This window comes from Lolium rigidum, chromosome 1, assembly GCF_022539505.1.
Source record: "Lolium rigidum isolate FL_2022 chromosome 1, APGP_CSIRO_Lrig_0.1, whole genome shotgun sequence".
NCBI classification, from domain to species: domain Eukaryota; kingdom Viridiplantae; phylum Streptophyta; class Magnoliopsida; order Poales; family Poaceae; genus Lolium; species Lolium rigidum.
Window position 1 is genome coordinate 131,133,653 of NC_061508.1, and position 18,622 is coordinate 131,152,274.

Here is an 18,622-nt window from a genome sequence, read left to right on the forward strand (position 1 = left end):
CCAGCGCTGCCTGCAGCTCGGGGTCGTCGTCCTTCTCCTGCTGGGGCTGGGGCTAGGGCTGGGCTTGTGGGGCTTGCGCTGGCGTTGCCGCGGGCTCGTTGATGTAGAGGCCGCCGGGGCGACGGCCAGCCCGCCTAGCAGGAGTGCGCGGCTGCGCGCGAGGCCTCGACGTCGTCGAGGTGAAGCACGTGCGCCGGCGCGCATCGTGCTCCACCTCGAACCACAAGTCCCAGTTGGGACTTGTGTCGCCGTAGGCGGGGTGCTCCCGGAGGTCCGCCGGCAGCTGCCTGCGGCTCCTCCGGATCTCCGTGATGCGGGAGCGGCTGGAGCCCGGGATCGGCGGCACTGGAACCCAATCTGGACTCAGGTGCCAGCCGTGGGGGAGGTGCACATCGCCCCACGGCATTGGGACGCCGGCATCCCAGAACATCTGCGCCACCGCTACTGTGACGTATATCCGGTCGCGGCCCCATCTCCAACGCCGCCGACGCGGTTCGCCGACTGCTGCCGGCCTCGTGGTCGTTGGCGGACGGCTCGAACTCCCGCTTCGGGGCCATGATTCTATTACGTCCTTAAGTACATTCACAAAAAAAAACAGAATTTGTTGATGCATAATCATTTTTAATGATTTTTAAGCGTTTTTAGTGTTTTTAAGTGTATTTCTTAAAAAAATGCTTACTTTACAGTCGAAAGGGATTTTATGTGAAAAAGATGGTTCTATTACATCCTTAAGTACATCCACACAAAAATTCAGAACTTTTTGATGAGTAATTATTTTTTTACGAATTTTTAAGTGTTTTGTAATACTTGGTACACCGTTCAAACAGGGAATATGAGCTCTGAGACATGGAGTCACTGGTCTGTGCAATTTTTTTTTTGGAATCACTGGTCTGTGCAACAACGTCCCGGAGAGTTACTGGTTCTTGCAATTTCCTCACTTCACGTGGACACGAATCAATGATGGAATCGATCGACCACTCGGCCGATCGACGTAGGCATTTGTTACGAACAGTAGCCTAGATTGTTGTAGACTGCAGAAATTACTGCTCGGTCCTTTCTCCCATCGGTCGATCACCGTCAGCCGTCAGGTGGACACATAATTTTGTCTCGCAGCCCATACCTTTTGTACAGGAAGTTTGGAACAGAGCGCCCATGGCCGACAGGAGATATGAAATGGTCATCAATAAGTGTCTGTCTTGTCTTCCGGAAAAGAACAAAAGGGTTGGCTAGCTACTGTCTCGTAGATCCCACACCCCAGTGAGAACAAGACAAAGCCATAAGAAAGTTAACAAAGAAAATTGTAGAATCCTCACTCTACAAATAAGCAACTCAGATTTGTCCAGATTTACATGTATATGCAAGCTAAAACACGTCTAGATACATGGAAATATAGATAAACAGAGCCACTTATTTCTGAAAAAAGGGTTAGAATTCTCCAAAATAATTTGAAAATTCTTTTCACGAAATGAAAACGGGCCGCTTGAACCAGGACCTATTCTCATAATAGGCAAAGCGAAGCTAAATAGGAAAGAAGGTGGCTGCCTTTTTTTTGTCAAGAAATAAAAAAATGGTGAAATGTGGACCTAATATGGCTGGCTACAAGTATAGCTAAAGAAAGATGGGATGAGGGTTATGCGAACTGTTAATAGGAACTACTATATAAGTTATGGGGAAGTTTCCGCTGGCTACATTTTGGTTTTCGCGTGAACTTTTAGGGATGCAAGCGGATGTCCCGCATAAGTTGTTAAAGCAGTGGCATTACAATACTAAACTAATCGGTAAAAAAATACCCCCTCCGTTCCTAAATATAGGCCATATGGTTTTTGGCACGAATATTAAAGAACACACTTGGAGGAAAAGTTACATCGATTTTGGGTGAGATTACCCCTGACTAATTGACGTAAGAATAGAGGAGTTTGCATCGGATAAGAAAACACAATAAAATTCCTAAGAGAAGTTCCATACAAACGGTGCAACGCAATGCACCTTATATTTGGATTTTTTCTCAAAAAACTATATACTAGCTTATATCAAGAAAATGAGGGAGAATTTGAGAAAAAACACTTGATTATGGAGAGCCTCATGAATAGAAGTTCCATACATGACTCATATTGACTATGGAGAGCGGCATATCGGGCGCCCTTTGCATTCTTAGTTGTGTTCATTCTTTTCCTAGGTAGGATTCATGAGGCTTGAAGATCGATCATGTGGGTATAAACACTTGATTATCGTGGAGAGGAAAACGCTTCGCTCCGCGTCGCTCCCCGCGGGCGACCGGGGCGAAACCTAGCTTCTCCCCTGTAAGGGTACATTGCCCCTATGTGTGGTTTTGGTAATTAATGACAACCCTATGGACTAATGTTTTCATTGAGTTTATATAAAGGAATATTTCATAGGATCTACTTGCTCTCCATGTGTTGGATTCAAGTATGGATGCCATGAAGATAAAGATATACCTTGTGATTTGGCATCAAGATCATCGGTATGAAGATATATTTGTGATATGATCAAGAAGAAGAAATGAAGATGGAGTTCTTATGTGGAACTCAATATTAGCCATGCTCTATCTTATGTGAGTATGAGAAGATACAAGGAGTGAGTTGGGCAAATTCAAGATGAGCATCTTGAGTGGATCACATGCTTGAAGCTTGCCGTCCATTTGGTGATAATGGACATGTGAAGATGTGCATCAATGGAGCTTTCCCATCATAGTGTATGGGGGAGCATTTGTGAGTATACACGAAGCGACAATGATCAAGTGATGGGATGCGCAAGGCAAAGGTATGACCTTGATAGGTTTTCCTTTTACCGGTCTCGAGGTGGTTGATGGGAGACCGGATTATAGGATAGATAGCCGCACTATTAAGAGGGGCTTTCGGTTGGGTAACTTGATCACATCGTCTTAGGGAGCTCAATCCTTTGCATACTTTGCATATCCCTATTGCTTCTTGGTGTTTCTCTGTGTGAGGTTCTTGAGCTTGTTGCTAGCTTTACAACAAGCCCAAGTTCATCGAAAACGGAGTTCACATGCATCTTCTATTGCGTTTTCGAGGTTGGGTGATTTTACCGGTTATTCATGATATAAGGTTCTACCTTTTATATCCATGATAAAATCCCCTCCTACAGATTCTTGGGTTTTCACTTTCCATAAGATAGCATTTGTTGTTATCTTCCAAACAAAATTGGTTTCATGCGAATCGGAGTTCGGGAGCATTAGTTATTAAAGAAAAGAGAAAAGGATAAAAAAGAAAAGAAAAGGAAAAAAGAGAGGCGTGGCAGCCGGCCGGCCGCCCGGTCAGCCGGGCCGCGCGCCGGCCCACCCGGTCACCGACCGGCCTGGTGGCTGGTGCCATCCGGGCTGCTTCCCGGGGGCTTTCGGCCCACGTCCGGCGGCTGGCCCGGTCACCGACCGGCCCGCCCGGTGCCAGCTCCGGCCGGACCGGCCTCCACGCCGGCTGGGCCTTAGCGCCCCGCGCGGCCCACCTTCCCCCGCGCTGCCTTGATCCGCGCCGCCCGTGCGCAACTGGGCCGTCGGCTCCGCCGGCCCACCCGCGCGCCCTGGCCGGTCTGGCCTCCTGGCCGGTGCCGGGCCTCACTGCCCCGCCGGCCCAGCCCACTGCCTGCCTCTCCCCCCGCGCGGCCGCAGCCTATCCGCCGCCTGTGAGCGCAGGTTGGCCCGCCCGGTTGCTGGGCCGGTCGGACCGGGCCACCGACCGGGCTCCTCAGTGCCCAGGCCGGTTGGCCGGCCTGGCAACCGGCTGGGCCACTTTTTTGGGCGTTTTTCCTGCGATTTGCACTTATCTTTTTCCCCAACGGTTATTTCTTCCTCCCTTGCTATAAATAGCTTTCTTCCACCTTGAGACAACTAGTTCTTCCCATTCTCTCACCTCCATTGTTGCTATTTGAAGAACTTGCTCTCCCCCTTGATTCCTCCAACCATTCTTGCTCATATTTGAGGATTTGAGAGAGGAGATCTAGATCTACACTTCCACCAAACCGTTTCTTCTCTAAGTGAGGGAATCTCTCGGGATCTAGATCTTGGAGTCTTTGGTTGACTTTCCCCCTTGTTCTTCCTCTCCAATCTCATCCTAGCATTCGTTGCTTTGGTGGGATTTGAGTGTGAAGGACTTGAACACCTCCGGTGTTCTTGCTTTGCATCATTGCATAGTGTTGAGCTCTCCACCACGATTTGTTCGAGTGAGAGACCGTGAGCTTGTTACTCTTGGAGGGTGACCTCCTAGTTGGCTTGGTGATTGGTGCTCCGGTGATCTCTTCAAGAAGATTGTGAAGAGGCCCGGGCTTCTCCTTCGTGGAGCTTGTGAAGTGGTTGTGGAGCTTGCCATCTCCGGAGCGGAGGAAAAGCTAACCATAAGGAAAGGGCCATTATCCTTCGTGGGTGTGGTTCGGAGAATAGGGTGAGCCTTCGTGGCGCGGGAATCCTTCGTGGGACCTCCACTCCTCCAAACGTGACGTACCTTGTTGCAAAGCAAGGGAACACGGGAATACATCCTCGTCTCCGCGTGCCTCGGTTATTTCTATACCCGAGCTCTCTTTCCTTGTGATAGCCATCGTGCTTGAAGTACATATATCTTGCTATCACTTGTGCTACATATATCTTGTGCCTATCTTGCTTAGCTCTAGTTGCTATTGTTACACTTAGTTGAGCTTAGCATATTTAGGGTTTGTGCTTGTAAACTAAACGATAGTTTAATTCCGCATTCATACAAGACAAATCCGCAAGAGTTTGTAATTGCCTATTCACCCCCCCTCTAGGCGACATCTCGATCTTTCAATTGGTATCGGAGCAAGGTCTCTCCTTGTTTTAGGCTTCACCGCCTTGAGAGTAAAGATGTCGGCTAGTAATTTAGTGCACAATGACACAATTATCTTTGTTGGCACAAATTATCATTTGTGGCGAAATTGCTTGCTTTGTAAACTTCGGACCTTGTGTCCAAACATTGAGCAATTTCTAGATGTAGGTTTTTCTCCTCCGATGGATTCTCAAAATCTATCTTTAGAGGATGAGAAAAACTTACATCTTGAAGCTCAAGTATCTAATGAGCTTTTATTCTCTTTGAGACCCGATTTTCGTAGGTTCTTGATATATATAAAGCGAAAATCGTCTCATGAGATGTGGATCAAGCTTAAGGAAATGTTTGGTGGATCCACTTCTCAATTGGTCGGTGGTGACTCCGAGGAGCTCTCTTCCCCTTCACATCATGAAGAGCTCCAAGTTGCTTCCACCTCCGGTCGTGATGATATATCATCTTCTTCCACTTCACCAACGTGTTGCAAGACACAAGGTAATGATATGGTGAGTGGTGAGGGAAATTGCAATGTTGATATTGTGCTCATTAGTGATGACTCTTCATCTCTATCTCATTGCAATGGTTCCTCTTTGGACTTAAACACATCTTGCATTGAAAATAATCTACATGCTTGTGTTGATAGTCCTTGCATATCATGTGTAAATTGCTTACATAGATCTCATGAGGATATGCTTGCCTTGTCTTGCTCCCATAATCAAAATGTTTCTATTTCCTCTAGTTGCTTGTTGACTAACATTGTAGAGGAAACCGAACACTCTATGGATCAAGACATGATTTCAAATGAGGATTCAAGAATATCTTCATCTTCATCCTCCGGTATGCACATGTGCCTTATGGCAAATGGACCAAAGGTATCTCCTACTTTGACTCCTAACACATCCTCTAATGATGAGAGTGATGATGATGATAATGATGAAGAACATAATATCTTGGTGCATGATATGGCAATGGTATATGCTTCTCTTCGTGGTAATAAAGAAGCTCGTGCTTATCTCGAACACTCTATGGATACCTTGAATAAATATAGGGAAACCATAGTGGAGTTGGAGTCCCATATTGAAAATGGGGAAATGAGTTTCACTCTCCTCAAGCATGAGCTAAAAGATGAGAAGCATGCTAATTTCATGCTTACACAAAAAATTGAATCCTATATGCATGAAAATGAGAAAACTATTGTTGATGCTTGTGCTACTAACTCTAATTCTTGTGAAGCATCGACCTTAAAGGAGAATGTTGAGCTAAGGGCTCAACTTGAGTTGCTAACTAGCAATTATAGGGAATTGGAAGAAAGTCATAAAAAGCTCTCAAGCTCTTATGATGATCTTCTAATTTCCTATGATGGGCTAAAGTTAGCTCATGAGGCAAGTATCACTAAGGTAACATCTTGTGAGCCTCATATGGATGTTAGCACAATCTCTACTACAAATGTTATATTGCCATGTGCTAGTCCTTGTAATCCATCTAGTCAAACTAGTGATACACCTTGTGTTGGATTACTCACTTTGCCTTGTTGCTCTAACAATGAAGCTTCTACTTCCTCTAGTACTTGTATTTCTACTAACCATGTAGAGGAAATAAAAGAGCTCGAGGCTCAAGTCCTTTCTTTGAAGAAAGACTTGGAAAAGCGTCATGAAGGGAAATCCGCACTTGACAAGATGCTAAGTGTGCAACAATCCCCCAATGACAAAAGTGGACTTGGATTCAACTCCAATAACAAGAACAAGTCCAAGAGCAAGAGCAACAAGAAGAAGGGCCAAGACAAAGTCAAGGATCCGGCCAAGTTGGTTTGCTTCAAGTGCAAGGTTGAAGGGCATCATGTTAGATCATGCCCATTGAAGAAGAAGAAGCACTTGAGTGAGAAACAACAAGGGAAACGGCCACAAGGTCAAGGTCAAGCTCATGCTCGACCTCAAGTTGAAGATAGGCCACTTCCCAAGAAGAATCAATATATTGTTCCCCAAGAGAAGAAATCAATAAAGAAGAGAAAGGGGAACACTTGCTACTTATGTCGTAAGAAGGGGCACTTTGCTTCTTCTTGCTTAGGTGGTACCTTATCTAACTCTATAATTGTTGATAATGATTATTCTCTAGGGAAGGATAAGGATGGCAATGTGTTTGCCAAGTTTGTTGGAACTCAAAGTGGTTTCAAGAAAAGAACCATTTGGGTTGCCAAGCCTATTGTGACTAACCTCTTAGGACCCAACTTGGTTGGGGACCAACAATCTCAAACTTAATCAATAGGTACAAATGGAGGTCATTGGAGACTTGGCTACTTCATGAAGAATTAAGGGATCTTCACATATTATATTTTGACCAAGTCAAGTCATATGGATTATCATCTATATCTTATATCCAATGTTCCTCTTTGCGGTAACTTATACTTCAACTCATCATATTTATTGTAAGTTACTTGCCCCTTTGCATGTTTGGTTTTGTACCAAATATTTGTGTGTATGTGTTGTGTCTTACTTACCTATCTTGTGTATTCAAGTATGTTTGTTTGACTCATCATATACTTGTGTATTGTTTTGGAGCCTAATGCATCTTGATGATATCTTATTTGGCTCTCTTTGAAGTGATTAATGGAACATCCCATTTTGGGGGAGTGATATGCTTTGTGCATCTCTCTTTCTTTAAAATGTGTGTACATGGGTACCACCACTTAGTATTGATATTGCAAGATTATCTAGTCACTATGTGGTGTGTCATACTCATGAGAAATTCAAATTCTAATTAATCATCTCTAGTCGAATTTTAGTTGCCTCTTGTTTTAGAAGAAATGACTTATCACATTATGGGGGAGTAATATGTTTTGTACATATCACAAGCCTAGAAAATGTGAACATATGAGGTTATGCCACTTAGAGTTGATGCTCTTAATTATCTTGTTCCTAGGTGGCATGTTTGCTCAAACAAGCTCCACTTCTATTGAAAAGTTTCTATTGGCTCATCTTATGGATTCTTGTTTGAGTAAGAAATTCTTGGTACGGTTTTTCCTCAAATACATATCTCTATATCTTATTTGGGACACCGCTTGCTTCAAGTTATTCTAATCATTGCCGTGCGTGATTGTTTGACTAGTTGAAGCTATCAAGAATCTTCATCCGTGCATAGTGCTTAATTCTATATACTTATCCTATGCCTTTTATTGTGAAGTTGATCCTTACTACCATTGTCATTTCACCACCGGAAATTATTTCCAATATACTCATTGTCTTTGACAATTTATAACCTTGTATGTGATTGAATTCATGGATCATCTTCACCTTGGATTGCTTCTTATTTACTTATTTTATTTCCAAGAAATCTTTGTTGCTCCCATTTGTCTTCCTTGTCCCTTTGAAAAATCTTTTGATAAATTCTCTTAATTCATATCAAGTGTTTGTTTTGGAAGACAAACCTTTTCCTTACGGTACATTGTGACATTGTGAAAAGTGTAGAGGGTTTGGTTTATTTGTTTGAACCTTGCTCTTTTGGGAGTTTTGCTATCTCATTCCCTCTTACATGTTTTTAATTGGTGAATGAGATAAATCTTTGAGCATGTTTGCTTTATTACATCCTTTATGCTCAATGGTCTCTTCTTAGTTCACTTGTTGAACTTTGTTGAACAAATCGTTTGTGATTTGCTTCTTAGATATAATTTGGACAACAAATTTGTTTTTGTGACACCTCTATGCCTTATTTAATTCTTTTGGTGTTTTGTCCAAAGTATATCTTTCTTGGATCTTTAAAAGTCTTGGTGCATGCTTATATGTAATTTGTTTATACTTGTAGCTTGCTTGCTTTCTTTTGATCCATTATGTAGGATATACTCCATCATATCCTAAACGGCTAAGATGTGCATGAAATTCAAAGTTCATATAAATATGCACATGTTTATATGGAGTGTGTCCTATATATTGTGGTTAGTCTAACCATGTTGGACCCAATAAGTTTGGGGACCAAGATGTACTTGAATGTTGTTTTAGGTACATTGGAGATGCAATGGAGGCTTGTCTCATCTATAAGAAAGGTGTTGTCACCATATGAGAATTGGAGTCAAGCTAGGATGATCGATGAACTCTTATCTACTACATCAAGCCATTGCTATCTCGGTAACAAGTATCTTATTCATGCTCTCTCATATAGCATACAACCTCTTGTAGGTTGTATCTTGGCATGAAATTATTTATTTCGAAAATATTGCGGTTCTTGAAAAACCCTTTTAAAGTAAAACTTCTTATTGAACATTTGAGTAATTTGAGAAGATGCATATGATAGGTTATATATATATATATCATATTTTATGATTCACCTATCACAAATATGCCCTCTAGCAATTTATTGCATATCAATTCCTCAAAGAGCTCTTGTGTGCAATATTGATGAATTTGTGAAATAAATCCGTATTTGTGATACTTGTTGCCTTTCTCAAAACACTCCAACTAGCTCTACTTCCCTTATTGTTAGTTGTAATGCTTTTGAGGTTTAACTTGGTTGAAGTTCATTCATATATACCATAAGTGAAAATTGGAGCCATTGGCTATATATGCTTCTTAAGCAAACATCCTTTGGTATATTTTATGACTTCATCTTGGATATCTTGTTTTATCTATTTTGTTAACCTCTTGTGTGTGCATGTTTCTTTATGGATCACTTTGTCCACTTTAGAAACTCATATACATAAGAGTGTTAATCCATCACCTTGATATCCTTGATCTTTGCCGGCCATCTTTTACCCCTTTTGTTTTTAGTGGGTTGGTAAAGAAAATTTATGAGTGCTTGGTTTATTTATTTTCTTCATGCACTCATATCTCGTAATTGTTGGACTCAAGTTGTTCTTGATAAGCATACTCTCTTTATCTTAGTTGTGTTCTAAATGATATATAGGGAGTGAGGATTCCATGTTTGTGCATATTGCATTCAAATGCAAACATTATAAATTGTGCACGAACCTTGGGGAGCTTTCTTATTTTTAGAGCACTATATCTTTCTTATCATGATATCTTTGTTTGTCCAATTGGATCTTTGATTGCTTGCTTTATTTGTTGAAGCTCACTTCACCATGTTATTTTTTTTTGCAATCTTTGATCCTCAATATAGTTTGATTTCCTTCAAGTATTCATCATTGGATATGTGCACTTGATTCCACTCAAATTATGAGAAGTGCACACTTTGGGGAGGAACTCACATTATATTGGCCTTCTAAATTTTTCACCCATTTTGACAATCGATGCCAATGGGGGAGAAGTTTAGAGGGTTTAAGGGAATGGTTTTATACTTAAGCTTGGTTTGTGCTTAAGTGTTTTGCCTCTCATGCATTCCATATTTATATGTCTTGCATGGTTGTATATATATAGTGGAAACTATCCCAAAGGTTAATCTTGACAATGTATGCAATGAATTCATGTTCATCACACGTGCATATATTGTGGGGGAGTTTTCTCTATATATATTGGTTCTACTCACATCCATTGCATTTGTTGTAGTTGTGTGAGTAGAGTCGGTTTTGATATGGACTAGTTGCTTTGTGTTACTTGACCATATCAAATACAACCTCTTGTATACAACTTATTCTCGGATAAGTTGCATACTTGTCACTAATATTCATTATATAAACCCTCTTATTATGGTTGTCATCAATTACCAAAATGGGGGAGATTGTAAGGGTACATTGCCCCTATGTGTGGTTTTGGTAATTAATGACAACCCCTATGGACTAATGTTTTCATTGAGTTTATATGAAGGAATATTCCATAGGATCTACTTGCTCTCCATGTGTTGGATTCAAGTATGGATGCCATGAAGATAAAGATATACCTTGTGATTTGGCATCAAGATCATCGGTATGAAGATATATTTGTGATATGATCAAGAAGAAGAAATGAAGATGGAGTTCTTATGTGGAACTCAATATTAGCCATGCTCTATCTTATGTGAGTATGAGAAGATACAAGGAGTGAGTTGGGCAAGTTCAAGATGAGCATCTTGAGTGGATCACATGCTTGAAGCTTGCCGTCCATTTGGTGATAATGGACATATGAAGATGTGCATCAATGGAGCTTTCCCATCATAGTGTATGGGGGAGCATTTGTGAGTATACACGAAGCGACAATGATCAAGTGATGGGATGCGCAAGGCAAAGGTATGACCTTGATAGGTTTTCCTTTACCGGTCTCGAGGTGGTTGATGGGAGACCGGATTATAGGATAGATAGCCGCACTATTAAGAGGGGCTTTCGGTTGGGTAACTTGATCACATCGTCTTAGGGAGCTCAATCCTTTGCATACTTTGCATATCCCTATTGCTTCTTGGTGTTTCTCTGTGTGAGGTTCTTGAGCTTGTTGCTAGCTTTACAACAAGCCCAAGTTCATCGAAAACGGAGTTCACATGCATCTTCTATTGCGTTTTCGAGGTTGGGTGATTTTACCGGTTATTCATGATATAAGGTTCTACCTTTTATATTCATGATAAAATCCCCTCCTACAGATTCTTGGGTTTTCACTTTCCATAAGATAGCATTTGTTGTTATCTTCCAAACAAAATTGGTTTCATGCGATTCGGAGTTCGGGAGCATTTGTTATTAAAGAAAAGGGAAAAAGAGAAAAGGATAAAAAGAAAAGAAAAGAAAAAAGAGAGGCGTGGCAGCCGGCCGGCCGCCCGGTCAGCCGGGCCGCGCGCCGGCCCACCCGGTCACCGACCGGCCTGGTGGCTGGTGCCATTCGGGCTGCTTCCCGGGGGCTTTCGGCCCACGTCCGGCGGCTGGCCCGGTCACCGACCGGCCCGCCCGGCGCCGCTCCGGCCGGACCGGCCTCCACGCCGGCTGGGCCTTAGCGCCCCGCGCGGCCCACCTTCCCCCGCGCTGCCTTGATCCGCGCCGCCCGTGCGCAACCGGGCCGTCGGCTCCGCCGGCCCACCCGCGCGCCCTGGCCTGCCTGGCCTCCTGGCCGGTGCCGGGCCTCACTGCCCCGCCGGCCCAGCCACTGCCTGCCTCTCCCCCCACGCGGCCGCAGCCTATCCGCCGCCTGTGAGCAGGTTGGCCCGCCCGGTTGCTGGGCCGGTCGGACCGGGCCACCGACCGGGCTCCTCAGTGCCCAGGCCGGTTGGCCGGCCTGGCAACCGGCTGGGCCACTTTTTTGGGCGTTTTCCCGCGATTTGCACTTATCTTTTTCCCCAACGGTTATTTCTTCCTCCCTTGCTATAAATAGCTTTCTTCCACCTTGAGACAACTAGTTCTTCCCATTCTCTCACCTCCATTGTTGCTATTTGAAGAACTTGCTCTCCCCCTTGATTCCTCCAACCATTCTTGCTCATATTTGAGGATTTGAGAGAGGAGATCTAGATCTACACTTCCACCAAACCGTTTCTTCTCTAAGTGAGGGAATCTCTCGGGATCTAGATCTTGGAGTCTTTGGTTGACTTTCCCCCTTGTTCTTCCTCTCCAATCTCATCCTAGCATTCGTTGCTTTGGTGGGATTTGAGTGTGAAGGACTTGAACACCTCCGGTGTTCTTGCTTTGCATCATTGCATAGTGTTGAGCTCTCCACCACGATTTGTTCGAGTGAGAGACCGTGAGCTTGTTACTCTTGGAGGGTGACCTCCTAGTTGGCTTGGTGATTGGTGCTCCGGTGATCTCTTCAAGAAGATTGTGAAGAGGCCCGGGCTTCTCCTTCGTGGAGCTTGTGAAGTGGTTGTGGAGCTTGCCATCTCCGGAGCGGAGGAAAAGCTAACCATAAGGAAAGGGCCATTATCCTTCGTGGGTGTGGTTCGGAGAATAGGGTGAGCCTTCGTGGCGCGGGGAATCCTTCGTGGGACCTCCACTCCTCCAAACGTGACGTACCTTGTTGCAAAGCAAGGGAACACGGGAATACATCCTCGTCTCCGCGTGCCTCGGTTATTTCTATACCCGAGCTCTCTTTCCTTGTGATAGCCATCGTGCTTGAAGTACATATATCTTGCTATCACTTGTGCTACATATATCTTGTGCCTATCTTGCTTAGCTCTAGTTGCTATTGTTACACTTAGTTGAGCTTAGCATATTTAGGGTTTGTGCTTGTAAACTAAACGATAGTTTAATTCCGCATTCATACAAGACAAATCCGCAAGAGTTTGTAATTGCCTATTCACCCCCCCTCTAGGCGACATCTCGATCTTTCATCCCCGCACCCCAACCTCCTTCCTCCTCTCCTCCCCGCCGCCGCCGGCGGCGGCGGCGGGCTCTTCCTTACCCGCGCGCGCGGGGCTCTGCGCGGGGCAGATGCGGCCGGCGGCGGTGCTCTTCGGGGCGTCCGGGACTCGGTCCGGCGGCGCGGTGGCAAGGCATGGCGGCGGTGGCTCTCGGCGAAGGCGGTGGCGGCGCAGCGCGAGCCAGGGCAGGCGGCGGAGCGCGGCGTTGGAGGGGGCTGGCTGGCGGCGCGGCGCAGGTTGGGCCAGTTGGGTCCCAATCTGGGCCTGGCGGGCACGGTCCATGGCCAGGCGGGCCAGGGCAGGGCCACCGCCGGCGGGGCACCCTCCGGGCTGCACTGCGGCTGGATCTAGGTCTGGGCCAGGTGGGCCCAGATCCGGCGGCCCGGGCAGCTCGCGTTCGTCCCCTATTTTGCTCGGGCGGGTCGTCGGATGTTCTTGCCGGCGTTCAAAGGCGAGTTCTTGGAGGCCGACAAAGCGACGGGCTTGATCGGCGGCGTGGTGGCGTCGGTTACGGTGCAACTACGTCGGCGTTGCGGCGGGGGTGCTCCTTTGCGGCGATGTGCGGTCTCGGTCGCGGCCGTCTTGCGAGGAGTGAGGTCGCGGTGACGCCGCTCTTGGCATCTGCCTAACACATGGTGGTCTGGCCGGTGGCGGCATGGGTTGGCTCGGCACAGAGCTGCTGTTGGATGGCATCGGCGACGTGGGCATAGCAGCGCGGCAACACGGCTAATGGGGCCTGATCCGGGCCTGGCAGGCGGTCGGGCCTGATCTAGGCCTAATTGGTAGTGCTACCACGTCCGGACGGTGGGCACCTTGTGTGCCGGAGGGCGGATCCCCTCCCCTAGCTGGCGCTGGCCCTGATGACTGTTAGCTATGGTGTTGGCCTGCCCTGTCCATTTCGTCAGCGTTTCGCGTGTTGGCTAGGTCATGGGCTCGAGCTCGTGGGAGGCCGGGGCGGCGGCCCAGGAAGGCGGACTGCACGGTTGGCTCTACGGCGGGCAACGTTGCGGTGGTGGTGGCCCTCTCTTCGGTCATGGGGATGGCGTGGAGCGGACGATGGGTGTTCCTGGGGTTGGCGGCGCTTCGGCTTTGGTAGCTCCCAGATCTTGTTTCGGAAACCTACTTCGGTGGCTGCGGGCGGCTAAGTTCTCCGGGCGTGGTGTGAGGATGCTTTCGGGCGAAAGCTCAGCGCCTCGGTGCCAGCGACGGCGATGCCTGCGGGTGTCGCAACCCTCTTGGGGGCGTCGTTGTGGGTATCCTCCCTGCGGGACGGCTCCGTGTGAAAACCTAGACCTTGCGGTCTCGGCGGCGGCGGCGTGATGCGTCGTTACCCTCTTGGTGGCGCCGTTGTGGAGCTCCGTTGCAACTCGGGCCGTTTTCAATGTCGCCGCAAGTTTTGGTTTTCGTGTTCTTTTTTGTTTATCCTTGATATGCTTTGTAAGAGGTTCTCCTCACCATCTTGTATCGGTTCGGCCGTTGCGGCTTTATTTATAAAGCGGGGCGAAAGCCTATTTCGAGGAAACACTTGATTATCAACATACCCATTGCTTAAACCTATTACTACTAGATGATAAGAACTTTGAGCTCAAGCTACAACATTGCCATTCCATTTTTCGTGTTGGTTTGTACTCTAGCTAGCTAATTAAAATCGGTAGCAGGAGCGACATGCCGCCATCTGCGCGGCTCCACCGGCACCGGCGACAACATGTAGTTGATCTCCGAGGGTCTGATTTTCGGCGTTGCTCCCGCTCGGCAATGTGAGGAGACCGTGTTGCTGCACCTATCCATCTGTGTACGCAAGATTAACCAGCATATTTTCGGAGTAGATACGATCTGGGCATCTATGTCGAGTGCAGGGAGTTAATGTTGCACAAAGGGTGTTCGATGATATTGGCTTCAATGGATGTTGTTAGCTGCTAGCTGGAACACATTTTTTTTTTCGAAATGGGGATTTGCCCCGGCTTCTGCATCATGATGATGCACACGGCCATTTATTAAAAAAGGGTTCCACAAAGTAAGGTTTACAACTCACGCATCACCGAGGATTGATACAAGAATCAACCATCGAAAGCAACATATACTATGACTATATCTCAACATAGCCTACTAGTATGTCGCCAACCAGCCTGGCACAAGATATCCTGAGCGACCATCAGGAGCCGTGTGCATCTAGAAGCCATGACATCCCGCTGCCCCTCTGGAGAGAGTAGGGCCCAAAGCTGGACCCAATGGGAGACCATATGAATAACCTGCAAGAAATGAAAAGAGGATTTTTTGTTAAAAATTATATCATTTCTGACCCTCCAAATAGACCAACATAAAACAGAAACCCATGATGGTTATACATCGATGGGTATGTGGGGCAAGGCATTTGAGCTGCTTCAGAGGGTTCCTCGGGAGTACAAGGGAGTATGATATATACAGTGACTTCTCTGACCGCATGACAGATACTGATTGTACTGGTTATGAGGAAGTAAAATGAATTGAAGCTTTCGGTGGATAATGGCAGGTTCTTCTCAGTCTATTATTCTGTTAAGATCAATGGTTTTTGTAAAATATTGAATTCTAATATTTTATCATTATGATGCTACTTAACAAATTTAATTTACAAACTGATACTGCAACATCTTGTAACGCAAAATAGATTTTGTATACAAGCTTGCTCTGAAATACTAGCTGGAAATTATTTGACATGCGATACTAACACGTTTGGTATTTTTGTATCTATTTTTTCCTAGCTTGAAACTCTATAGTAGTTTTATATTGGGAAGGTTAGTGCACTCCCCTGTTTGAGGCATGAACTGCAAAGAAGATGATGACGAACAACGCGTCGATCAGTAAAAATTAATCTCGAAACATGTATATATCAGAAAAGTGGTGGCCAGAGATTTCGAAGAACTGTGTGGACAGTAGTGATATACTCCCTCCTTGCCATAATGTAGTGCATACAAGATTTTTAAAAAGTCAAACGATGCCAACTTTGACCAAGTTTTTTGATAAAAATATCTACGTATACCATACTAAATATATACCATATGGAAATATACATCATGAAAAATCTAATGGTATTGATTCGATATTCTAGATGTTGATAGTTTTTCCTAAATACTTAGTCAAACTTCACATTGTTTGACTTTTAAAAGTTCTAATACGCACTACTTTTTGGTAAGGAGGGAGTACTAATTAGCACACTGGTTTTAGATGTGTCAGTATAAATTGAGCTGATGTTGGAGTAGAAGAATTGCGGGCCAAACAAACAATTGAATGACATATGAGGAGGGATAAAGTTCAAGAGAAAAAAGATAGGCGAGGGTCGTTAGCGTTACCAGTATATATATGGGGATTTCTTTGTTGCGTCAGGCATGTTGAAGGAATATGGCAAGGTCTTTTTAGTATTTCAAGTGTAGTGGCAGGTCATCTAACTACGAAGCGTAAAGCTGGTTGGTTTCTATATGCAAAAAAGATTAACTCCCGATGCAACGCATGGGCACTTTTGCTAGTATCTATATAAAAAGAATTACTCCCCCATCATGGAACGGTGGGAGCAGCAGCTTGCTAGGCATCGCCGACTCGCCGTCATGTATGGCCGGTTTTCAAACAACTATGGATGATATGCATCCTTCTTCACAATACAACAGTACGAGTTCATCCCAACTGTATTTACAACAACAACTCAATCTCAGCGTTCGTAACTCAAAAGCAGAATACAACAATTACTTGTCAATATTCATGGAAATTTGGACTAATCATTCCTGCAGATCAGACGCTTCTTCTCTAGGAAAACAGAAGACGAACATCTAAGCCAACAAGTTCATGCTCTCCGGAACGCAGGATCCCCACGACTCACCTCCGAACGGGTTCACGTAGTTATCGAAATAATAACCTTGCCGGTCGCCGGCACCGGCGATGTCCTCGCCCTCGTCGAACACCACCCACTCTCTCGTCGCCACCGCCACGCTGGCCGTCTCCATGGCGACCAGCGCCTTCCCTTCGTTGTTGTCCATGGCGACGAGCGCCTTGGCTTCGTTGTTGTCCATGGCGACGAGCGCCTTTGCTTCCTTGTCATCCTCCACGACCTTGGTGGTTTCTTGGGCGTGGGCCATGATGAGCTTCTCGAGGTCCCTTATGTCGTCTTCGGGGACGCGCTCCACGGCCGGGAACTCGGCGGCGTTGAGCACGCCGAGGCTCCGGCAGAGCTCGAAGTAGGACGCCAGCTGCGCGCTCTGCTCCGCGGCCTTGCGCAGCACCCGCATTCCGTGCACGCCCCTCCGCCGCCTTGCTGCCTCCAGGGTCTCCCCCGCTCGAGGCCTGGGCGTGGTGGGCGCGGAGCCGAGAACGCTGACGAGGAAGCGGGCGATGCCGGTGCATACCTGGCTGTAGACCTCGAAGATCTCGATGACGACGCAGTCCATGGCCTCCAGGACGAGGTTCTCCTCCATGTCGTCCCCGTACGGCCGGATCTGCATGAGCAGCTCGAGCAGGTGCTGCCGCTTGGAGACGCGGTCGAGGCGCGCGTCGTCGTCGTCGTCGTCGTCGTCGTCGCTGGCGGCGTCGATCTCCTGGGCGGCGAAGAGGGAGCGGACGTCGAGGAAGCGGAAGTAGGCGCGCACGAAGGCCGAGAAGCCGGAGGAGTTGGGCGACGCCGCGGAGCGGTCGCGGAAGTCGGCGAGGTCGAAGGGGACGCGGCCGAGGCGCGCGGCGCGTGGCGCGAGGTCGGAGCGCAGGAGCAGGCCGTGCGCGAGCATGAGCGCCTTGAGCGCCACGGCCCAGCACTGCGTCCGGCCCGCCCGGCGCGCGAGCGCGAACATGAGCGGCTGCATGTCCGGCGGCGAGGCGCGCGCCAGCGCGAACACCCGCGCCGCGCCCCGGTAGTCCACCGCCCGCTCGTCGTGGCTCGTGGCGCGGATCACCGCCGCCTCCAGCTCCGCGCTCCTCGTCACCGGCCCCGTGCACGGCCGCAGCGCCACCACGCGTGTCAGGTACAAGCTCCTCCTGTCCTTGACCGCCGCGGCCGCGCGACGCCACCACCTCCGCGCCGTCGTCATTCCCTCCCGCCCGAGTCTTCCCGCCACGACGGGACGGGACCCTTCACCTGGCCTCACCAACACCTCCTCCTCCACCGCGCGCGATCGATCTCAAGGCGCTCCCCCGATGCGTACGTTAATCCTCGGCCGTTCTTGGCCGCTCGAGCGTCTGGTGGAGGGGAAAATGAAGGTGGCGCAAAGGAAACGGCGAAAACCAAACAAAACGGCAGGCTGCCGGGGAAGAAGAAGAAGAAGAAAAAGGACGCGCCAAGCACGACGTGTCTGGCACTACGGAAGGGGAAGCACGCGACGCCAATTGGTCGGCAAATGGAATGGTGGTGGGCGAGCTGCCAGGTCAAGCTTTTCTCCTCTAATTTTGTTGGAGGCCCCGAGAGCTCGCGTAGAGTAAAGAGCTCTCTCGTCTTGTTCTTTCGTGTACCCTACCGTACTTGCTTGATCTGTTAAGTATCGAATGCGTGCGCAATTATCAACCCAGAGCTACAAAGGGGATTGATTTGAACGGTGCCATAATAATAGCGAAAATAATTTGTTCAAGTGTACACAATATCTGAAAAGAATTCACATGTACAAATGGATGTGATC

At 47.1% G+C, this 18,622-nt stretch overlaps 1 protein-coding gene across 1 annotated transcript; it reads right to left on the reverse strand.

Annotated features, from left to right (window-relative positions):
- Positions 1 to 16,599: 16,599 nt before the first annotated feature.
- Positions 16,600 to 18,049, reverse strand: LOC124682398 (putative clathrin assembly protein At1g25240). The gene is made up of 2 exons (XM_047217091.1): positions 17,018 to 18,049; positions 16,600 to 16,960 (listed from the first exon to the last, which is right to left on the reverse strand). The coding sequence occupies exons 1-2, from the start codon at positions 18,038 to 18,040 to the stop codon at positions 16,793 to 16,795; spliced, it is 1,191 nt and encodes a 396-aa protein (XP_047073047.1). The 5' UTR covers positions 18,041 to 18,049; the 3' UTR covers positions 16,600 to 16,792.
- Positions 18,050 to 18,622: the final 573 nt, after the last annotated feature.